General features: G+C 45.9%; 2 protein-coding genes, 1 non-coding gene and 1 pseudogene across 8 annotated transcripts in view; 3 read left to right on the forward strand and 1 right to left on the reverse strand.

Annotated features, from left to right (window-relative positions):
• Positions 1-2,795: 2,795 nt before the first annotated feature.
• Positions 2,796-24,313, reverse strand: part of C1QTNF2 (C1q and TNF related 2) — a 53,694-nt gene continuing 32,176 nt past the window's right edge. For 2 of the 4 annotated variants that reach the window (XM_081500601.1, XM_081500603.1), the window contains 2 exons: positions 6,142-6,394; positions 2,796-3,574 (listed from right to left, as the gene is read on the reverse strand). In XM_081500601.1, coding sequence (XP_081356727.1) covers positions 2,961-3,574; positions 6,142-6,385 — 858 coding nt within the window. In that variant the 5' untranslated portion in view covers positions 6,386-6,394 and the 3' untranslated portion in view covers positions 2,796-2,960. Of the gene's footprint in view, positions 3,575-6,141; positions 6,395-6,554; positions 6,691-7,315; positions 7,457-24,313 lie in introns of those variants that run through there. The other 2 variants (XM_081500602.1, XM_081500604.1) reach the window with 2 other exon arrangements.
• Positions 13,241-13,342, forward strand: LOC145511765 (U6 spliceosomal RNA). Its single transcript, XR_014058146.1, has one exon. It is a non-coding gene; the product is annotated as a U6 spliceosomal RNA (small nuclear RNA).
• The window catches only part of PTTG1 (PTTG1 regulator of sister chromatid separation, securin), a 95,769-nt gene continuing 88,501 nt past the window's right edge, over positions 17,046-24,313 (forward strand). For all 3 annotated transcript variants that reach the window (XM_081500624.1, XM_081500609.1, XM_081500618.1), the window contains exons 1-2: positions 17,046-17,466; positions 17,913-18,010. The gene's annotated coding sequence lies outside the window, so the exon portion shown is untranslated. The remainder of the gene's footprint in view (positions 17,467-17,912; positions 18,011-24,313) is intronic.
• LOC145510934 (glycine cleavage system H protein, mitochondrial pseudogene) lies at positions 21,901-22,437 on the forward strand (annotated as a pseudogene).

Raw genomic sequence — 24,313 nt, forward strand, 5'->3', positions numbered from 1 at the left:
TGGGATTTTCCAGGCAAGAGTACTGGAGTGGGGTGCCATCACTTCATGGCAAATAGATGGGGAAACAATGGAAACAGTGAGAGACTTTATTTTTTGGGCTCCAAAATCACTGCAGAGGGTGACTGGAGCCTTGAAATTAAAAGATGCTTTCTCCTTGGAAGAAAAGTTATGAGCATATTAAAAAGCAGAGGCATTACTGTGCCCACAAAGGTCCACCTAGTCAAAACTATGGTTTTTCCAGTAGTCATGTATGGATGTGAGAGTTGGACTATAAAGAAAGCTGAGCACCGGAGAATTGATGCTTTTGAACTGTGGTGTTAGAGAAGACTCTTGAGAGTCCCTTGGACTGCAAGGAGATCTAACCAGTCAATCCTAAAGGAAATCAGTCCTGAATATTCATTGGAAGGACTGATGCTGAAGCTGAAACTCCAATACTTTAGCCACCTGATGTGAAGAACTGACTCACTGGAAAAACCCCTGATGCTGGGAAAGATTGAAGGCGGGAGGAGAAGGGGACGACAGAGGATGAGATGGTTGGATGGCATCACCAACTCAGTGGACATGAGTTTGAGTAAGTTCCAGGAGTTGGTGATGGACAGGCGGCCTGGCGTGCTGCAATCCATGGGGTCGCAAAGAGTCGGACACGACTGAGTAACTGAACTGAACTGCACTGAGTTCTGGGTCTTCCTCAGTGCCTAAAGCATAAAGGGCTAAAGACAGGTGCTGTTTGCTGAGTCCCACAGGAAGCAGCCAGACTCGGAGGAGGGCCTGGTGCCCCAGGATGTCTGGGAAGGCCACCTCCTTGGAACACCTTCCTCAACTGGGCCTGCATCCTGCATCAGGAGGACTCCAAGTCCTCACAGCACCTAGGAGGCAGGCACCCTCAGAAGTGTTAGGGGTACATCAGCCCTCATCCTTGCTATCAGAGACCCCTCAACTGTGTCACCTGCTTCTGTCCACCTGCCACAAACCCAGCAATGCTATATCACCCTTTCCAGCAGCCCTAGGCTACATCCAAGGAAGACAAGACCCTGGCCCTTTGGTCCTATAGGGCCTCTGTGTGCCTCTGCCCCACCCCCACAAAGAGTGCTGAGTGTTCCCCATCATCCCCACTGTCCTTTCTGGGGCTTCCCTGGCAGGCTGTTAATGGGACATGGGTTTAGGTCAGGCCCGGAAGTGGCAACTATGGACCTTCGCGGCCCTGCCCATCTTTATCTGGCTGGATTTATTACCCAGGCTTCACAGGGTTGTCGCCTGCCTTCAGATATCTGCACCCCTAAGGAAAGGGAGAGGAAGTGGCTAAAGATGCTCTTTTAAAAAGAGTAAAAGAAAGAAAGAGACAAAAGAATTGTTCATAGACAAAGATGCTTTCTGAGCTCAGAAGCTGGCCCTATTTTACAGGGAGCTGGGGAGGGTCCCAACCACATACTAATCTGCTTGGGCCCCAAACCCTCCCCACCTCATAGGTTTTATACATCAAAGAGAATGGAATTATTTTAAGCAAACTCCATTTTGTTTATGGATGGGTCCACTCCTTCCAGGACTACTCCAGGCAGTGTTTCCTGTCCCCGAGGGCCCCCCTGGTCCCACTCTTCCAGCCAGAAGTCAGTCAGCACAGTCTGCTAGCACTGGGGCTCCATCAGAAAGTCCTCTCCAGTGATCGACCTGGGAGGGAAGAGGGCCTTCTCAGCACCAGCCCCTCAGATCCCTGCACGCTGGAAACCCCTGCGCCGGGGCAAGATTCGTCTATAGGCTCCTCACGTGTGCCCGGTGGTTCTCAGGCAGGCTGGCGTACCCCGTGTACCCCACTAAGGGAGCAGTGGGCCTGTGGGTGATTTGTAACTGACAATGAAGCACTTAAATATGACGTTGACTTGACTCATGCCTGGAACAGATTCAGGGTCACCCCTATCTGACCGTCATGCTCACTCTTGCTTTCTCGAGCAGAATGAACTCTTTGCCATGGCCTGTGAGGTTCTGAATAAACTTCCGGCCTCGCATCTCTTGTCCTTGTTTCCTTTCTCACTTACTCATCCCTCTGGCCTTCAGCTGGTTCCTCGGATAGGCCAAGCTCTTTCCTGCATCGGGGCTGCTCCTTCTGCCAGGACGCCCCTCCCCACTTTTGTCTTGCTATAGCTCGAGCTTCGGGGCCCAGCTTAAACATTAACCTCTTTCTGTACTGATGTGGAGGGAACTTCAGAGAGCCTTGAGGAGTTGGGGAGCTGGTGATATTCTGTACTTGATCTACACGAAGGTGACAAGGTGTGCGAATACATGAAAATTCACTGAGCTGTCCATTTAAGATTTGTAGACATTACGTGCATGCTAAGTTGCTTCAGTCATGTCCGATTCTTTGTAACCCCATGGACTGTAGTCTGCCAGGCTCTTCTGCCCATGGGATTCTCCAGGCAAGAATACTGGAGTGGGTTGCCATACTCTCCTCCAGGGGATCTTCCTGATCTACGGATCAAACCTGGGTCCCCTGCTTTGCAGGCAGAGCCACCAGGGAAGCCCAGATTTTATGTAAATAAACACCAAAAGACAATATCTAAAAAAATCAACTTCACCCACTTCCCTGTCTCCTGTTCTTCTATGATTCTCCATCGCGGCACGTGCCTTTCCATCCTGGTACAATACTTACACTATTTGTTGTTTTGTTTGTAAATTGTTTCTCCCATTAGAATGTAAGCCCCATGAGGAGAGAACCTTTCTCTGTCTTGTTCACTGAGGTACCTTCTGGAGTATAGCGCAGTGCCCTTCACATTGTGCCTATTAAGAAAATTAGCAAATGGATAGATGGAAGGATGAATAAAAACGCTTGGATTTAATGATGGAGGGAAAAGGGGTGGAGGAAGTTGGCCTGAGGTTAGATGCTCCCAACTTCCAGCCCCCAACAGTTTAGGGGTCTTGTGCTGGAAGCCCAAGTCTAGGAGCTGCTGGGAGACCCAGCACTGGCCCGACTACACCTCACTGGGGCTGTCCTGGTCAGCGTAGATGAGGAAGCCCGTGAAGAGGCTGTCGGTCCAGTATGGGTCGTAGAAGAGCCCATTCTGCTCAGAGTAGAAGATCTGCAGCCAGACCTCGTCCCCCTGCCTGAGTGCCAGGATGGTGGAGCCCGAGGCCACGTCGTGGTTGCCTGTGTTGGCGTCGAAGGTCCGGATGCGATACTGGCCGTTGTGCACCAGGCCGATGGCCAGGTGCTTGTTGGCCAGCGTGATGTCGTAGGTGAAGTAGTAGATGCCTGGCACGCCGCAGACGAACTTGCCACTGGAAGCGTTGTAGTGTCCGCCCTCATTCATCAGTATCTTGTCGAATTTGATGGGCAGCCGCTCCCGCGGGTAGCTCTTGGTCACTGCCACGGAGAAGGCTGACTTGGCGTGGCTGCTGCCGCAGCTGCAGGGCCCCGGGAGGCCTGGCTCCCCCTTCTTGCCCTTGGGTCCCTTCTTGCCGGGTGTCCCGTGCTTGCCTGGGGCACCGCTGACCCCTTTGGGGCCACGTGGGCCGGCCCGCCCAATGGTCCCGGCTTTGCCCTTTGGGCCTGGCTTCCCCCGATTACCTGTCCGGCCAGGTGAACCTGGAAAACAGAACAGCTGGTGTTATGGAGGGGACGGCAGAGAACTAGGCAGAGGGCTGGCTTTGGCTTTCCATCCTTGGAACACAAGGCTTTGGGTAAAGGAAAGAACACAGTCTGTGCAGTCACACAGAAATGGATGCAAATCATGATGGTAATACCAGGGGCATTTCTCCCATCTTATCTGGAAAAATGGGAATGGTAATATGCACCTTCCAGAATCATGTGGATTGGGGTAAAGATAACTTGTCACAATTCATGCCCTTCCCTGTCCTACCTTTGAAGGAAGAGTCTAGTTTGTCTGCCAGGTCAGCACTTCCCCAGCTGTGCTAATAATGGGTTGAGACAAGAATTATAAGAAGCCTCTTGACTTCAAAGCATTGACCTTAGTGAAATCCTTGACCAGTGCCCAAGATCCCTGCCCATGTGGGCAAGGGTTTTTACAGCAGCATTGCTTACAATAACAAAAACTAGGAACAATTAAATGCTTATCCAAAGGGAGATGATGAGAAAAATTATGGTCCATCCCTTATATGCAATTCTCTACAGGAGTTTTAAAGAAAATGATACAGATTTACACGCACCATATGAAAACTTCTCTAAAATATACTGTTAAGTGGAAAAAGAAGGTGGCAGAAACTCTTTTTTGTTCAAAGGAAACCACAGTGCCCATTACTTTGCACATTTGAGTGCCTGGCACCTAGTAACCATTCATTAGATGTATATACTTGGTGTATCCTGCAGAACATTTCCATGGTAATGTGTGCCTGCAGAACACCGCTGGGTTTTTAATTTCCATATTCTAATAATGTGCATTTCTCTCAACACAGTATTTTTGGCTGATGATTGTATAAAAATATTTGTATTTATGTCCCCCAAACTCAATACAACATTTTACATTTTAAACAAAACGTATGAGTAACTGGCGTCATATCCAAACACAATGGTTAATTGAAACAGTTGGCAGGCTGGCAGAGCTGGGGGAGGGGCAGATGTTTTGGAAAGCATGTTTATGCTTAGTCGTGTCCGACTCTTTGCGACCCTTTGGACTATAGCCTGCCAGGCTCCTCTGTCCATGGGGATTCTCCAGGCAAGAATACTAGAGTGGGTTCCCAGAACCTCCTCTAGGGGATCTTCCCGATCCAGGGGTTGAATCTGGGTCTCCTGTGTCTCCTGCATTGCCAGTGTATTCTTACCCGCTGAGCCATCAGGGAAACATGCTGGATGTCAATTAAGGAGCCTGTTGCTGGAGGTTGCCAGGTGTAAGCAGTGTCTTAGCATCACTGCATACAAAGCTAGGGTCCGTTAACCACCCTATGAACTGGGTGGTCAGCAAGTAATGCTGCAGATATTTTACATCCTAACAAGGTGCTTTGCTTCTCATATGTATATATGCAGGCATTTTTTTTGTGATTTGGAGTTTTGGGTTAATGTGTAATGCATTTAAGTTTTTCCTATTTTAAATAATTGGGAAATAAATTCCCAAATAGCATTTTCTCACTGAACATCTAGTTTTCAGGAACAGATTGCTTATGCTAAGTACTTGGTAATGTTTGGTATTAGAATACATATATGTAAATACACAGAAAGAGACCAGGAAAGATATTCATTTAACCAGTTAATAGTGATTAATGGAGGATAACAGGAGGATGCTGAGGTGAAGTGGACAGTTTCCTGTTTGTCTGTTGTCTGCCTGGCACCCCTTCCTTTGGAAAACTGCTGTTCACTAATTAATGTGTTCCTAGTGAGGCTGTCAATCACAGTGATCAACTGCCCTCACCACACACACAACGCACACTCACACCCAGGGCTGGGCACTTGACCCAGTCCTGGCAAATGGTGGTACCTCACCTCTGTGGTCAAAGCGATTGGTTCAGAATGAATATGTGATCAAGAAGAATCAGTCATCCTGAGACCTGCTCTATGGATCAAGCCAGGAGGTAGGTTTGAGCCCACCAGTGGGCATTTCATAAATTCCAATCTTTGTGAGAACCAAGCCAATATACAGAGAAGCAAAGCCTTGACAATATTTGAGCTCCTGGATGCAGCTATTCCTGAAGCTTGGCTCTCGGACTTTCTAGTTGTATGAGCCAGTAAATTCCATTTGGGGCTATAAATTGGGTTTCTTTTTAAATTTTTATTTATTTATTTAAATTGGGTTTCTGTCTCCTGCAACCTAGAGAGTTCTGAGTACTATTTCAGGAGACTTGCTAAAAGCCACTGAGCAAATCAACAGTGCAGCTGGGGCAGGAACAGAAAATTTGAGGCTCACTGTTCCTTTCCAGAGAATACACCATATTTTTTAAAATTAAAAAAAAATTTTTTTTGGCTGTGCTGTACAATGTATGGGATCTTAGTTCCCCAACCAGGGATTGAACTTGTGCCCCCTAAAGTGGAATGTCCTAAACACTGGACTGCCGGGTAATTCCTACTGTTTTTTAAAGAGACATTAGTTTGGTTTATAAGGAAATAAGATTCATATATATTAGTTTTCATAACTGTGCAAACCCCTTTTGAGTCAGATGTTATCAACAGGTGGGAACAGGAGGGACAAGCACTAGGCTTCTTACCTTCCTCTCCGCTCTCCCCTCGGTCCCCGTCCTGGCCATCCTGGCCATCTCTGCCTGGAAAGCCCATTCTTCCCACCATTCCTGAGGGCCCTGGAGCTCCTGGGGGGCCGGGTGGACCCTGGGGGCCAGGCAGGCTGCAGATAAGTTGAGGGGAGCCTTTCTGGAAGTCTCTGCGGGCAAAGGCACCCAGCAGCGGGTCAGCCGCACAAGGAAGGGCACAGGCCAGGAGCACCCAGGGGATCATGGTGGTCACCTGTGGGAGGTAAGAGAGCTGTGAGTAGGTGAGTCTGACCACGGAGCTAACGGGAGATCAGTCGTCCAGAGGAAGAGAGGACCCCTGGGAGAGACACGGTTATACTTCTGCTCCTCCCTCTCTCACATCACACGCAAGTGGCTGGACAGTGTTCTCACACCTGGACATCTCTGGATGAGCCGAGTCATGGACTCAGAAACACTTTGGATGGGTTCTGGATCAGGGAGGCCCTCATCCTCACATCCTCGTGCTCTGGAGTGGCAGGACTGAGCCCAGTGACTGCTGATGGGGAGGAGCTGTGGATGGAGAGAATCGATCCATGGTTTCATTCAAATATGTGGCCTGAATGGAAAGTTACAAGGGCAGAAATACTTCAGACTGCTGGTGGTGATTTGCAACTATGCTATAGGATTCGGGGCAGCACATTAGCAGGTGAGAAGTGAGGCATCAGTTCTGAGTGTCGGTGCCCCAAGCCTGAGCAGCACTGGCAGGCGATAGGCACAACTCTTCTGCCCAGGGCTCCCTGTGTACCAGGCCTGGGCCAAGAGCTTTCCACATGTTACTTAATCTCACAGCATCCTAACCAAATAGATATGAGGAGGAAAGGGAGCTCAGAGAAGTTCACAAGGTGACTAAAGCAGGCAATTAGCGTGGCAGGGCTGGGATTTGAATGAGGCCATGAAGATCCAGAGCTCGTGTGCTTTGCTCCAGGTTACACTGGTTTTTTTGTTTTTTCATTTAAAGAATAATAAAAATGATATACTCACATTGTTATAAAGTCAAATAATAACATAAAGCTTATAATGAAAAACCATGCGTGATCTTCAACCCCACCCATCTTCCACATCAACCCTCTCCCCTCCCCTAAACTCTTGGCTATTTCTTCTGGAATTTATTGACACTAAAAGATAATATGCTTACGTAGCTTCTTTTTATCCATTTTAAAGTTGTTTGTTGTTTTCTTTCTTTTTTTTTTTTAACTGTGCTGTACAGCATGCAGGATTCTAGTTCCCTCACCAGGGATTGAACCTGTGCCCCTTGCAGTGAAAGCTCAGAGTCCCAATCACTGAACCACCAGGCAGGTCCCATCAATTTCAGACATTGCCTTTTGAATTCCTATTATGACAGATGAGGATTCAGCCCTCTTGCGTCACTCAAGGACCCTGTTTTCTCCCTCATGCTATTTAAACATAATTTTTGACTAAACCAAAATTCACTCTTTGAAGTATTATAAGTATTATTTACTGCTAAGTTAAGCATTATACTATAATTATACTTCCTTTGTTATATACACTTTTCTTACTGGAGATATTAATAATTTTATTTGCTTAGTTTTCTATATCACTAATTTGTACATTATCAAATTTATCAGATAATTTACCTCTCCCATTTATTTTCCCGAAGACATAAGTCCCAGAGCCCTCCTTCCTCCTGTTCCAACTGTATACACACTTTACAGCCCAGGATTTTTCTTTATAACCATCATAGTGATTCTCTTTGCCTCTCTCCTGTGTTTTATCTCCTGCTTTACAAATCCATGCCTTCCTTTTATTTTATTTTTTTTCACTCTCTCATTTTGGTGGCACATATCCTATAAGAGATTTCTGGATAAGAAGTGTGGGATGTAATTTCGGGGTACACTTTGCAAGTCTCAAAAAGTCTTCATTTCACGCCATGTTCTCAAGGCTGGAGCAGTGGTGACATGATCACACCAGAGACCAGAGTGTTACATGACCAGAGATTATCTACCCCAGCCCCTCTTCGGGAAGATGCCAAAACAAAGGCCCGGGGCAGAAATAAGCCACTTGTTCAAGATCTCTCAGCAAACTGACTCAGTCACTTTGCAACCAATAGCCTCTCTCCTAGGAATGAAACCAGGAGGGAGAATATTCTAAGCAAGACTTCCTGCCTCTAGGATGGGCTCTGAAGTGGTAACTGGCTTTGTGAATTTAGGTAAGCCCTTTTCCCTCTCTGGGCCTCAGTTTCTACGCCCTGAAACATAAGGGATTGGAGGACTTCCCTGGTGGTCCTGTGGTTAAGAGTTCACCTGCCAAAGCAGGGGACATGGGTTCAATCCTTGGTCTAGGAAGACTCTACATGCCATAGGGTAACTAAGCTTGTGGGCCACAACTACTGAAGCTGGCACACCCTAGATCCCATGTTCGAAAACATGATAAGCCAGAAAATGCGAAGCCTGTGTACCAAGGAGGTGACCTTCCCAGACACCCTGGGGGACCAGCAGCCAGAAGAGTCTGGCTGCTTCCTGTGTAACCCAGCAACCTCCATCTATTGTTAGGCCTTCATGCTTTAGGCACTGAAGAAGACCCAGAGCTCAGTGCATCCCTCTGCAATAAAATTGTCCTGGGTCCCAGGGTCTTTTCTCAAAAGGGCCACACTTCAAAAGGCACAACTAGAGAAAGTCCGCACTCAGCAATGAAGACTTTGCACAGCCAAAAATAAAAATTTTAAACAATCTACAAGAAATAAGGGGTTGGTTTCCATACTCGAGCGTGCATCAGACTCAACTGGAGGGATTGTCTAAACCCAGATTTCTGGGCCCAACCCCCAGAGTTTGTGGTTCAGTAGGTCTGCCTTGGGGCTGGAGGATTTGAGGTATTTTGAGGAATGCTGAAGCTGGCGGTCCAGGGACCCATTTGACTGCAACTTGGGATTCCCAGGTGGCGCTAGTGGTAAATAACCCACCAGCCAAGGCAGGAGAAACCAGAGATGTGGGTTTGATCCCTGGTCAGGACAATTCCCTGGAGGAAGGCACGGCAACCCACTCCAGTACTTCCCTGGAGAATCCCTTGGACAGAGGAGTCTGACAGGCTACAGTCCATGGTGGGGAGGTCATAAGAGTTGGACACAACTGAAGCAACTTAACACACGCACAGACTAGATGATTTCTAAGGCCCCTTCACCTCTGATGCTGACTGAGACTCTTAGACTCCACTCTGCCCTCTCTTAACAGATGCAAGGCCTTGCTGGCATCTCTGTTCCCACATAACCTTCGACCACTTCATCAGAGCCTTCAAGCATGAGAGGGCTTCCTGCAGCCATAGGGAAGGCAGTAAAGGTGAAACACTGCTCAGGTCTCACCCTCAAGGCTCACACTTGCCTCCTGGGCCCTCAGTCTCCCTTCACATCCTGCTTTGCCTGGGGCCTGGGAGCCTGTCCAGACCACTGCGCTGGCTCTGGAAACAGGCTGACTCTGCCCCTCTTCCTTGCCCCTCCAAATCTTTAACCCTGGGAACACATGAGGATGAGAGAAGACCAGGCCTCCTCTGCCAGGAGGAGGAGTGGAGATGGTGCTGGGACTTGGGGAGCTGGTCTAGTTCCACCTCCGTGGCTCACCAAGCTGGTGACTTTGCACCAGTCACTTTCCTTCTCTGGACCTCAGAGAAGAAATGTCACAGTAGCGTCCCTGGCCAGGGAGAGATGATTTAGTACCAGACACTGCCTTAAATAACATATAGTAACAAAGTTATTATCTTTTCAATTTCCGTAATCCTAATTAAGTAAAGAAAAAGAGTTTCAGTTTGCTGACAGTATATCTTTCATGTCTCCATTCCTCTTCCTAATATCCCTTTCCAATAAAGAGCACTGTCATCTGTGGCAGTGCACACCCATTCTTACAAAATTTTGTGCAATTTGGAAACCTTGGAGGCCCCCAGACAGGACTATGGTGCCAGACACCCTGGGACAGAGCATGTGCTGGGGTGCAAGAAAGGCCTGCGGTCCGATGTGAGGAAAGGGACTCGACAAGGGCGCAAGTTAGCTCTGAGGATCTAGTCCTTTGGAGAGGATGCAAAGAAAGACTTAGTGGGTGATAGAAAGAGTGTTAAAAATCCATATTTTCATCTGGGCACCAGGACATATGAGAGGACATATTGCATGCTCAATCAAGGGGTCAGGCCAAAGTGAAGAACTAACAAAGGAGAAGCTTTTTTTGTTGTTTTGTTTTTAAAGTTCTTTTTCTTTTTTTTAATTTATTTACTTATTTTTGGCTGCACTGGGTCTTCATTGCTATGTACAGGCTTTCTGTAGTTACAGCAAGCAGGGACTACTCTCTAGTTGCAGTTCACAGGCTTCTCATTGTGATAGCTTCTCTTGTTGCGGAGCAGGCTCAGGAGTTGTGGCTCTAGAGTTCGTGCTCAGTAGCTGTGGTGCAGGAGCTTAGCTGCCCCATGGTATGGGGAATATTCCTGGACCAGGGATCAAACCCATGACCCCTGCATTGACAAGCAGATTCTTAACCACTGAACTGCCAGGGAAATCCAAAGAAACAGTTTTGAGAGCTCATTCCATGACTCTGGGCACTCTTGGATTTTAAAAGGCAAGCTTTGGGAATTCCCTGGTGGTCTAGTGGCTAAGATACTGTTCTCTAATACAGGGGGCCCAGGTTGGATCTCTGGTCAGGGAACTAGATTCCACATGCTGCAGCTAAGAGTTCACATACTGCAACTAAAGATCCTGCATGCCACAACAAAGACCTGGCACAACCAAATAAATAAATATTAAAAAAAAATGTCACCCATGAGGCTGGGAGGGGGAGAGCTGTGGACATGCATCTGAGGACTGCATGCCAAGTTGGTGGCTGGGAGAGCAGCTGCCTGCCGCATGGAAGGAGGAAGAGAGCTCTCTGGGGCACAGGGAGGGAGCAGACTGCCTTCTCACCCTCCCTGGTACACGGAAGGTACCAGACATTCTGCAGTAGGAGCCAGCCTGGGCCAGAGGGACCAGGACAGGAAGTGAGGGGCCCAGCAGGGATAATCATACAGGGTTATCTGAAAATGAGAAGCCTGGACTTGCCTGCAAAATGAAAGTGTGATGGAATGCTTCACAGTTGTTACAGTCAGAGGGCTTAACTTGGGAACGCCCAAGGACCCCCACAGAAGGTCCCCCCAAGAAAGAGACATCATTCATGTCTGCCAGGTCCAGGGGAGCTTAGCCGTATCTCAGCCATGAAACAGGAACCACCCCCCACCACCTCCCACCCTGCCATCTGTCCCGTTAGTGCTTCTTCTGCACCTTCCTTCAACCTGGAAAGAGGTGAGCTAAGGTGGTCCCAGCCAGCATCACAGCTGCACTGCGGGACAGGAGGAAGCCTCACCTTTGAATGATGATTGAAGAGCAGATTACCTGGGAGTAGACTGCCAGGCAGAAGGGGGAGCACCTTTGAACAGGAAAAGTTAAAATTTTACCTCCTTCTCCTTCTGCATCTGTAACTCAGCTTGCTCCTTGCAAAGGCTAGATCATGTATGTCTCAGAAAGTGGGACTCACAATACTAGGAACTGGAGCTTACCTCACTCACCCTTGTCCTGTTCTTTGCAATAGCCCGGCTCCTGCAAACCCGCAAACCCGCTTAATCATTCCTGGCCATGTATAAAAACTCTGCAACCCCTTTGTTCGGGGCTCAGAGCTTGGAATGTTAACTCCTCTGGGCCCGCTGGTAGTAAACCCGAGTTCACCAACTCTCCAAGTGTGGTGCTTGGTTTCTCGAGTACTGGTTTCTGCAACACCTTCACTGGCTAAATTATAAAGGGGCATGCATACTAAGTTGCTTCAGTTGTGTCTGACTCTTCGATCCTATGGACTGGAGCCCTTCAGGCTCCTCTGTCCACGGGATTCTCCAGGCAAGAATACTCAAGTGGGTTGCCATGCTCTCCTCCAAGGGATCTTCCCGACCCCAAGATCAAACTCATGTCTCCTGGATTGCCAGGTGGGTTCTTACCACTAGCGCCACCTGGGAAGCCCTATAAAGGAGCTTTATGGTATCCAAGAATACTGGAGTGGGTTGCCATTTCCTTCTCCAGGGGATCTCCCTGACCCAAGGATTAAACCTGTGTCTCCTACATTGCAGGCAGATTCCTTACCATCTGAGCTATAGGGAAATCCCTATAAAGGAGCAGAGGGAAGCAAAAATTAAGCTGCAGTTTAATTAAGCTGCTGTCTTCTGGTGCCTCCTGTGCTCAACATGGGCTATGTAGTCAGTGGTAGAGATGGGAGGCAGAATTAGGAAACGTGGTGGAAGCTTACACGTTTGATGTACTTTTGGAAAACTGTGTCCTAGATTCCCCAGGCTCCAGGAATCTCCATCTCCTTTCCTTGTCTGCTTGATGGGAGTCTTGTAAAACTAATCTTAGTGTTACTTGTGAGCTGGGACACATCTGGGACCCCAGAAGAGAAACCCATTTCTCAAAGCAGATTTGAAATAATTCAGAAAGTTACAACCTGCAAATATTTTGGACGAGGGAAGGAGGAAGAAAGGAAGGAAGCAGGTGGGAGCAAGTCTTCCAGGCAGATGAGAGTCTGAAAGACAGGCAGGAAAGAGAGAAGGCAAGAGGAGAGAAAGATGGAAGGGGAACCCTGTGCTTCAGGTTGGCTCCCCTCTTGCTTCTCATCTCTACTCCGGACACACAAGCCCAGCAAGAGGGAGCAGGGTCCACTCTCCAGCCTCTCTGGACAACAGGGGATCTGGCTCAGTGAAGCTGGCCCAGGGCAGGCCCCAGGGGCTGGGTGGAGGTGTGGGGTTCTGGAACTCGAAGGAAGGAAGGGATTTCTCTGAGCTGAAGCCTAAAGGTTCCTGCAGCTCCAGCCAGCAACTGTTTTGGAAATAGAGGCGGGGAGACTAGGTTCTGACTCCAAACCCAGAGGGAGGGAAAGGAGAGTTTCCTTCCCTCTGGGGCACCTCCAAAACAACCAGCTCCACACAGCCCTGCTCGCAGCCTACTCTCCACACCAGAGTGGTGAAAAAACTAGGGGTGAGTGGGTGGAGAGTGGACAAGTGCCCAGGCATCCAGACAAGTGAACCCTTGCTGAGTTTTAAAAATAAATTTAGGTGCTCGCTTTGGCAGCAAATATACTAAATTGGAGCTATAGAGAGAAGATTAGCATGGCCCCTGCACAAGGATGACATGCAAATCTGTGAAGCGTTCCCTATTTTTAAAACTAGATAGCCAGTGGGAATTTACTGTATGACACAGGGAGCTCAAACCAGTGCTCTGTGACAAGCTAGAGGGGAGGGATGGGGTGGGAGGTGGGAGGGAGGTTCAAGAGGGAGGGGACATATGTATACCTACGGCTGATTCATGTTGACGTATGGCAGAAACCAACACAACATTGTAAAGCAATTATCCTCCAATTAAAAATAAATATATTTTCAAAATTTAGAATTAGAAACTTGAGGAGAGCCCCAAGGGACCATCCAATCCAACCTGATTGGTTACAGAGAGGGAAACCGAGACAGAGGCAAACTGACTTAACTGGACACCTAAAAAGTTCCTGGCACTGTGCAAAGCTCTTTACTGGAATTATTTTATTTGAAGTTTACAATAAACCCTACAAGGCTGTAAACTTACTGTCTCCTTTTTCATTGGAAGAAACAGAGGCTCTGAGAAGTGAAATGATTTACCCCAAATCACACAATTTGAGTTCTGGGGAGAATATTTGAACCCAAGCCTGGCGGGCTGTGGAGACGTGTAATGTACTACTCCTTGTTTCCTTCTCTGCTATTTTTTTCCCCCTCTCTAATTTATAGAAGAGGAAACTGAACTCAGAGAGGTTAACTTGCTTGTGTTTATACAACTAGTTCATGGCAGAAGTTATATTTGAATTGGGGTTTGGCTGACCCTAATGCCCAAATGCTTTCCATTATGTCAGCATTTCTTATATTTTTTTTCCTAAATATCCCAAATCATAGCAGAGTCCTTAAAGCATAGGCCAAAGCCATGCATAGCAATAGAGAAATTTCTCTGATATCTTTTTATTATATCATTTTATACACACAGACACACATGCCAAACATACACACATATATAAAATACATGATTTGGAAAATGTAAAAGTGATGCTTTTTCTCCCTCAGGATATTTGAGATTGACATTTGAGGGAAACTCCTGTCCTCTGAGAGGCCCATACTTGGCTTAGTCAAGGTGATTAGGAGAAGTCTCCTGAGCCCTGACATCCCACCATTGGGATGCCCCTTTGGAATGTCAATGGGGTGTTCCGAGGGGCTGAACCAAAAGATGAGGGTACACAAAGCACCTCTCCCCAAGCACCATCAGCTCATTCCTTGCTTAGACCTGGCAAGTGACTCCGCCCAGGTCTCTTGCTCCCCTGATGGCCATTTGCCTGCCCAAGTCAGAGGGATCATTTACAAATGTAACTCAGCCACATCACTTTCTGGACAGTCTTACTCCAGTGGCTGCTGGCTGCAAAGAGCAAATATTGGAACCCCTGATGTGGACCTAAAGGAAATGGCCCCTGCCTCCATCCTAACCCAGGCTAGTCCTCTCTCTTCCTGCACTCCCCTCCCCTTCAGTCCAAGCTCTAACCCACCCCTTGGTCTGCAAGCTCCGTTCCACCACCTTCTTTTTCACCTCATAGAGCACAGGGCTCCACACCTCCTCTGGGGAGAAGGCTTGCAGCATATTTTACACATGGCAGGCACTCCATAAATATCTGTTCAATTGATAAGGAAAAAAAGTATTAGTCCTTCCTTATCTCTTATTTACTTATTTATTTGGCCACACTGGGTCTTAGTTGCAGCATGTGGGATCTAGTTCCCTGACCAGGGATTGAATCCAGGGCCCCTGCATTTGGAGTGTGGAGCCTTAGCCACTGGACCACCAGGGAAGTCCCCTTCCTCATCTTTTAAAAAAAACTCTTTTAGCTCCTAAATTGTCCTTGCTGGTGTGAGTTGAACAGGGAAGGCTGCATAGTAGTTTTCCTGCCGAAGGGAAAACAATATTAGTTGGTTCAACCCCTAAAATGGAATCATGAGGTGCTGAACTTGGATGAAGTTCTTCAGTCTGGTTTCAATTGGCTCAGTCCCTGGGTTTCTCATCTCTCAGTTAAGTAGCTAATGAATCATAAAGCCATGTGTTCTAGGAAAACAGTAGGAGCTAAAGAGCCTCAGCCTGAGGTCTACTGTCAGGACTTCCTCCCTGCTCTTGTTCATGGTCCTCAGGACAGAAATCCCTGCTTCATTCCCAAGGGTCTTCTATTCACAAAGTGATGTGAGAAGGGCCAGCAGCGGGGACATGGGTCTCTCACTGCCTCTACCTGAATGTGGCTGCCAGTGCAAACTCCAGAGACACTTGTCTGGGCCTTGAGGCTGCTGAGTCTGAGTTTTGCACAATCTTCCTTGGAGACTGGAGATATAAATTGTGCTCAATTAAATTTGACCTGTTACTTATCAGGTTGTGACACACTGACAGACAGTGGTGGTGTTCCACTCAGTGCTAGCAGCTGTAGGAAACACAGTCACTTAGTTTCCTCAACTATCCAATGGGAATAACAGTATACTCAACTCACGGAGTTTGTGCAGGAATAATAGATAATGTATTCAAAGCTTCTAGCCCCAAGTGTGACACAGTAAAAGTTTAGCAGCTGAAGAGAACTCTGAACTCTGCCTAACTCCCTTCCCTCAGAAACCTTCAGATAGCTGCCTGCCTCATGCTTCCCATCTCAGGGCTAACGCCTCCTCAGAGAGGCCCACCCCTGCCTGTTTGCTCAGACCACCCTGGTCTTCCTTCCAAAGCACTTGGCCCAAGTTGTGATTATATATTTTTTGTTTCTTGGCTCATTAACTTTCTGCTGTCTTCCCATTAGAGTGGAAGGTCCAGGAATACAGAGGCCCTGCCTATCTTGCTCTCTGTTATGTCACCAGTGCCTAGAGCTCAGCTCAGCTGTTCAACAGCCTTGAATGAAACGGTCACTCGTATGTATAAAAGAGAAACAGGAGCAAAAGGATGACAAAGCCACACTCGGCTACTGAGGGAAACCCAAGGGGACCACTGGTCTTGGATTCAGAAGAGGTGGGTCCTGGTCCTAGTTTTGTAACTCCATGGCCATGTGGCTTTGGAAAAGTCATTTCCTCTTAGCTGGGCCTCCGCTTCCTCACCTGTAAGATGGAGATCATAACCCTCACCCCGGCTGCCTTACAGGGTTCTTCGGAGAATCTAATAAGATAACCAAAGTTGAAAGCAAAACATGATACAAAAGTTAGAGCCTTGTTTAAAACAGTAACTGCCACCAACTGCGGTGGAACTAACAGCAGCACCGTCCTGACCTCCCAGCAGAAGCCCCTGGAAGGCTTCAGGGGGAGGACACCTGACTCTGGCCCAGCCGGGCAATTCTCCCTGTGTTTGCAGTTGAAAGAAAAGGGCTGGTGGTGGGAATGGGGTGAGGCTTGCTCGCTGAAAATTCGCTTTGATGGGAGTGAAAATTCCACGATGAAAAACATCCCATGCCCTCCCTGAATTCCAGGAAGCAAATTGGAAACAGCTTCTCTGAGAAGCTGAGAGAGGCCTGATGGGAAAAGAGAGGGGCGGGCTGCCGATCCTCCCACAGGGCTCAAGGAACCCGTCCCCCTTTTCCTGGTATCTGGAGACGGATGCCCATGTGGAAACACTGCAGCACCGAGTCTAAACACAAAGAATTAAAAGTCATGGGGCCCACTTGCCAGGAGACCTCCGAAAATATCTGATCTACTTTCTCCTTCTCCCACCCTCTGCCCCTGTTTTTGGCTCAGTCTAGAAAATAAAAAAAGTCCACCGCCAAAGCGTTACCTAACGAGGCTTAGGAGCCAGATATCGCGAGATTTGCCTCAGCTGGGACCTCTCACTGCACACCGGAAGTCATTTTGGCGGGCACTGCAGTATGCCACCAAATTCTCGTCTCTGACAGATAGGGCCAATCTCTTCTTACACACTAACGCGCGTGACATGTGGTGGGCGTGCAGCCCGCTCTCTGGGCCCGAGGCTGCTTCACATGGGACCTCAGCTGCGGTCGGAGTCAGACTCTGAGGCGGCTGAAGCTAAAGCCGTCTTGTTTCAGTGCTACCCACAGCTTTCTCTGCCCTGGAGACCAAAGACCGTAGTGAGAGAAGCAGGCAGCTGATGTATAGGGTGTGAGGACGGGCGAGGAGGCCCGAACGTGTTCAGAGCCCTGTGTTCAGCTTCTACTGAGTTCTGCCCTCCAAGTGGCCTTCCAAAGTGCTGCCCAATAGGAGGAGGATATGAGTCACACGTGTCTTTTTAATTGGTTTCACCGCCATGTGAGAAAGGTAAAAAGAAGCAGATGAAATTAATTTTCATGCTATTTTTAGCCCAATATATTTCAAATACCATCATTTCAACATGTAGTCAGTGTAAGGTTGTTGAGGCATTTTACATTTTTTAATTACCACTAAGTCTTTGAAGCCTAGTGTGTATTTCACACTTGCAGCACTGGCCATTAGCTGTGGGTCCTTCTACAGGTTACTTACGCTCCCTCCCTCATCCTCATCCCCCCTTCAAAATGGGGGGATAATGGTACCTACCTTAGAAAGTTTTTATAAGGATTTAATTTTCCTAGAGTAAGGCCTGTTATAGGGGAAGAGATATAAAAGCATTGCCTATCCTGTCCTTCTGAAAAGCAAACAAGGTGATGGATTTTTTTTTTTTTTGATGATGGAGTTGAAAGGAAACATGATACAAAAATTCAGACCTTGTTTAAAATTGTCACCAACAGAAACTGAATCAACGAAAAATTACCCTCACCTCCTCCATGAATCCTGTGGCATCTCACCTGGAGCCTCTGTATTCTCCTAATAAATTCTCCATTTTCAGGTAAGATAGTTTGTTTTTCTGTCTCTTGCTACCAAAGGAGAGTCCTATCGAGGCTTGGCCTTCACTCCTGCCATTCCATCAAGAGGGAAGAATGGGGGTGTCTGGCTTGGCCCCCTACCCCTGATCCATTTGGCATGTTCAGGCTCCACAGAACAAAGATAGGGGCATCAGTCAGAGTGTTGATCTCATTAACTGACAGGAGGGCCAAATGGGCTATCATGTATGCAGATACTTGGTACCGTGACTTGGGAAGGATGCCTAATGGTGTGGCTTATTCTTACTGCTTGGGAGCCTAGACATTGGAGATCTGAAGATGAAAATATGTGGGTGTTGCTCTTATAGGGCACATGATCTGGTTTTACTGAGGGTCCCACTGGCATACCTATGCGACCAGGAGAGAAACAAGCCTTGCTCCTCCTTTCTCTTTGATTTAGGCTCCCTTGAGGAGCATCCAGGACCATACAGAGGCAGGGGAAGGAAATTTGGGAACTAGATGATCCCTTGGAATGGTATGGAAGGGACTATGCTTGAGGATTCAGGAACTAAGGGAGAGGAACAAAGTCTGTACTCTGAGGGGTCGGGGAGAAAAAACTGTTTTCCTTGACTTCTTTGGGCTTGATGGTTTCCAGGAACTCACTTCCAGTCAGGCCATGATGGGCATTCAGGGTAAGTTTAAAGGTGTGACACAATGCTAGCCTTTGAGAGCACACGGCTGAACTGGTGGTTAAGAAGTGGTTAACAGTCATTTTCTAGCCGTTTGACCTCTGTTACGTTATTTAAGCTCTCAGTTTTCTTGTCTGTAAAATAGGAAAAGCCACGTGTATGGTCTTATTTGAATTATTAAATTTGAAAAAGCATGGTATAAAAATATTTATTGTTTCACTTTATATGTGAAAATTTGTCAAGAACCTTGCAAGGATATTCTAATAGGTAAACAGAAATTCTAATGGGTAAGCAGAAATACCTGTCATCCTTCAGCAGGTGAGTATTGAGTTACATCAATTTGAATTATTTGAGGACTTTAGGAATGTCTCCATGAATAATTTGATTGCTCATACCTCATTATAGAGTGTGAATATTAAATAGGATCATTCAGTAAATAGCTCACAGTAAGCCCTCAGTAATATTAATAATGGTATTATTCTGATATAATGATAAAATTTGAAGACAATGAGAGATAAAATGGGAGAAGGATAAACGAGCAGACCTGGGTCTGCTGTTTCCTCATCTGTAAAATGGTGAGAACAGTGACTTTGTGAAGAGTTGAACAGTTGTGAGCTTTGGGATAAACAGCATTGAAGGCAGCTGTAACAGTTGAGGTGATTTTACGGCATGGTATGAATGCAAAGGTGCAGGATTTCTATGGGTGTACCCTACTTTAAACAAGGATCTAAAACTGGAATTTAGTCATTCAATGATCAGCTTTTTGTTGAGATTGCAATGTGCAAGGACTTCTGGCTGAGAGCTGTGGAAGATGGTCCTGCCACTGATGAAGTTATAATCTAGACAAGAGATGACCAACTGGCTTATCAATGGCCTTATGCAAACCACAGACTGCACTGTGCTTTCATTCATTTATTTATTTACAACTTTGAAATTGTTGCCAGTGTAAAATTTGGGAGATTTTATGTTAAAATCAAGATTTCAAAATAAAATACAGAATATATCTAACCAAGGAGGTAAAAGGCTTGTACTTAGAAAACTATAAGACTTTGATGAAAGAAATTAAAGATGACGGAAACACATGGAAAGATATATAGTGCTCATGGATGAAATAATTAATATTGGTAAAATGACTATACTACCCAGGGTAATCTACAGGTTCAGTGCAATCTCTATCAAAATACTAATGGCATTTTTCACAGAATTAGAACAAATGATTCTAATATTTGCATGGAAACACAAAAGACCCCAAATAGCCAAAACAATCTTGAAAAAGGAGAACAAAGCTGAAGGTATCATGCTCCCTGATTGCAAACAATACTACAAAGTTACAATGTGGCTCTGGCACAAAAACAGACACTTAGATTAATGGAACAGAATAAAGAGCCCAGAAATAAACCCATACTTGTATGGTCAATTAATCTATGACCAAGGAGGCAAGAACATACAATGAGACAAAGACAGCCTCTTCAAACTTGATATTGAGAAACTGAACCACTTTTACTTACTATATACAAAAATAAACTCAAAACCGATTAAAGACTTAAATGTGGGACTTGCAATCATAAGACTCCTAGAAGAAAACATAGGTAGTATGCTTTTTGACATCATGCTGAGCAATAATTTTTTTTAGTACGTCTCTTCAGTCACAGGCAACAAAAGTAAAAATAAACAAATGGTACTGTATCAAATGAAAAAGCTTCTGCATAGCAAAGGAAACTATCAACGAAATGAAAAGACAACCAACTGAACAAGAGAAGATATTTGCAAACAATATATCTGATAAAGGGTTAATATCCACAATATACAAAGAACTCATACAAGTTAGCAGCAAAACAAACAAGCAAACAAAAACAAACCTGATGAAAAATGAACAGAGGACCTGAATGGACATTTTTCCGAAGATGGCCAATAGTCACATGAAAGGATGCTCAATACCACTAATCATCAAAGAAGTGCAAATCTAAACCACAACATCATCTCACAGTTGCCAGAATGGCAGTTATCAAAAAGACAACATGTAAATGTTGGACAGAATGGAGAGAAAAGGGAACCCTTGTACATTGTTGCTGCTGCTGCTGCTAAGTTGCTTCAGTCGTGTCCAACTCTGTGCGACCCCATAGATGGCAGCCCACCAGGCTCCCCCGTCCTTGGGATTCTCCAGGAAAGAATGCTGGAGTGGGTTGCCATTTCCTTCTCCAATGCATGAAAGTGAAAAGTGAAAGTGAAGTTGCTCAGTCGTGTCCCACTCCTAGTGACCCCATGGACTGCAGCCTACCAGGCTCTTCCGTTCATGGGATTCTCCAGGCAAGAACACTGGAGTGGGTTGCCATTTCCTTCTCCAGTGCATGAAAGTGAAAAGTGAAAGTGAAGTCGCTCAGTCATGTCCGACTCCTAGTGACCCCATGGACTGCAGCCTACCAGGCTCCTCCGTCCATGGGATTTTCCAGGCAAGAGTACTGGAGTGGGTTGCCATTGCCTTCTCCAACAGGAATGTAAATTGGTGCAGCCACTGTGGATAACAGTAAGGAAGTTCCTAATAAAATTAAAAGTGGAACTTCCATATGATCCAGAAATTGTACTTCTAGGTATTTATCTGAAGAGAACAAAAACACCAATTTGAAAAGATACGTGTACCCTTATGTTCATTGTAGCACTATTTACAATAGCCAAAATATGGAAGCAACCTAAGTGTCCATTGATAGATAACTGGATAAAGAAGATATAGAATATTACCAGCCATGAAAAAGAATGAAATCTTGACATTTGTGACAACATAGACAGACCTAGAATAAACATAGAGGATTTTATGTCACAGGAAATAAGCCAGAGAAGACAAATACCGTATGATTTTCACTTACATGTGGAACCTAAAAAACAAAACAAATGAAACACATAACAAAACAGAAACAGAGTCATAGACACAGAGAACAAACAGATGTTTGCCGGGGGGAGGCAGAGGAGACATGGGGGAAATAGGTGAAGGAGAGTAAGAGATAAAAACTTCCAGTTGCGTAATAAATAAGTCACAGAACTGTAACGTGCAGCCTAGGGAATATAGTCAATAACATTGTAATAAACTTGTATAGTAACAGATGATAACTAGACTTATTGTGATTATTTTGTAGTGTGTAAAAATATTGAATCACTGTGTTGTACATGTGAAACTAATATCCTAAGTCAGTTGTATTTTAGTTAAAAAAAAAGATTTCCAGGCACCCCTGCAAATGTGGCGCTGTGAGCAGCCAGTGTGGAGCGTTCAGGCTGTGGCCTGTTGCCTGCGCACCATCTCTGCACCCAACATGCCCTGCCCACCATGGCCCTGGGGACCCCGCTCTGAAGACGGTGTGGAAATTCACAGAAAAACATGAATGGGTAACAACAGAAAATGGTTTTGGAACAATGGCAATCAGCAGTGTTGCGCAGGAAGTTTAGGGAGATGTTGTTTACTGTAGTCTGCCTGAATTGGGGACAAAATTGAACAAACCAGGAATTTGGTGCTTTGGAAATTGTGAAAGCTGCTAGGGAAGGAACTCTTTTCTCCTCTATCAAGAGAAGTAACTGAAATTAATGAGGCTCTAGCAGCAAATCCAGGACTTCTTAACAAAACTTGTTATGAAGATGGTTGGCTGATCAAGATGACACTCCATAACCCTTCAGAAATAGATGAACTAATGAGTGAAGAAGTATATGAGAAATACACAAAATCTATTGAGGACTGAAAATGGAACCCCGAAATAAACTAGTTTGAAACCAAAGAAAAAGATTTCCAGCTGTTTTTAAGGATCTGGAGGACCTGGCAACATTCTGGCAGGGCACCAATTGACTGCCTCTTGGACAAGGTGTTATGGGCTGAACTGTGTTTCTCCAAAATTCGTGTGTTGAAGTCCTAACCCCTGGAACCCCAGAGTGGGACTGTACTTAGAGACAGGATCTTTAAAGAGGTAATTAATGTCAAAGTCATATTGATGAGTCCTAATCCAATATGACTAATATCTTTATAATAAAAGGAGATTAGGACACAATGCCCAGACCAAGGGATGACCATGTGAGGTCACAGTCAAAAGGTAGGCATCTGCAAGCCAAGAAGAGAGGCCTCAAAAGAAATCAAATCTGCGATCACCTTAATCATAGACTTCTAGTTTCCAGAACTGTGAGAAAATACATTTTTGTTGTTTAAGCCATCCAGTTGTGTTACTTTGCTAAGACAGCCCTAGCAAACTAATACCCAGGACCTATGTTCTTCAGTGTCCAGTCCTCACCACTCCTAAATGCTGTGCATCCTGTTCACTTACGTATCATGCATGGTCCCTGTTGGCATATGAGTTTGCAACCCCTGATCTAGAGGAAGAGGGTATTTTCCGTATGTGTTCTCCATATAAGTTGTGTGTTTCTATTTCAAAGCTCTTATGTTCATTTTCTCCTTTCATTTTCCCCAAACTTCTAAGAGGCTGGTTCTGTCATCCCCATTTGGCAGGAGAGAATACAGAACTCAGAAAAGTGAACTCATTTTTCCCAGATCAAAGCTGGGACAGAACCCAAGCCTTAACTAACTGGGCAGCTGTGTGTGTGTGTGTGTGTCTGTGTGTGTGTGTGTCTGTGTGTGTCTGTGTGTAGTATAAGCCAGTTACACCAATGCACAAATCCAAAGGAAGATTATTTTCTTGAAAAAATATTTGGCAAAGAATTCCCTTCACAAGTGAAACCTAGATTAGAACTTGATGAACAGAAATCTGACTTATGCAGCAGTTCATCTCATAGAGGCAATGCCAGCGTGGCAGGCCTTTGACCTAGAGGAAGGAGTAGGGGAAACTATGAGTAACACAGGGACTGTGCTGCCCATAATGAGCATTTGGGAGTAGAAAGCATTAGAACCTGGGACTGTGGTAGAGAAGGTCCAATCGTCTATGTCCAATCTGCAGGGGAAGATGAGAGGAGGAACAGCAAAATAGGGAAGAATGGAGGGATGTGCAGAGAAAGAAGTAACTTCCTGGGGGAACTCGCTGAATATCTGATGGAGGCTGAGTGGCTTTCAAGATGCCCCAGACTTGTGAAAGAAAATTCGTTTGTGTAATGACACACTATACACAGGAACAAAGTATATGGAGATACAGAAAGATGAAAAAGCAAGTTGCAGCAGGGAATGTCAAGTATGGCTTTTCTTTGAGTTAAACAAGACAGACACAGATAAATAGAGATGTATATCTATTTTATATATATATATATATATATGAAATTTCTGCAAGGACACACATCTTGTTAAAGGGGTTATCTCCCAGAATTGGGGAAGAGTGTGTGGGTTTTTACTTTTCACTTTCCACCTTTATATACTGTGTGAATTTCTTAAGATAAACGTTGTTAGTTTTGTGTCATTTAAAACAAAAGGTAACCCTAAGGCTTGAGGATTGGAAGATAGGCAAGGTTGTGTCCCTGCTAGGGAATGGGGAGAAGTTAGACATCTGGCAAGAAAGGAAGCCTGTGTTGCACTGGATGTATTAGAATGAAGGGCAGTAGTGAGGGTCTGAGAAGTGTGAAGGGGTTGCAGAGGGGCAATTGAAAGTGGGCATAATGGATATGATTACCAGACAACAGAATGAATCAGGAGAGCTGTGTAGGTGGGAGGGCGGCAATGGAGAACAG

The sequence above is a fragment of the Giraffa tippelskirchi genome, chromosome 6 (genome assembly GCF_054371585.1).
Source record: "Giraffa tippelskirchi isolate mGirTip1 chromosome 6, T2T-mGirTip1v1.2.pri, whole genome shotgun sequence".
NCBI lineage: Eukaryota > Metazoa > Chordata > Mammalia > Artiodactyla > Giraffidae > Giraffa > Giraffa tippelskirchi.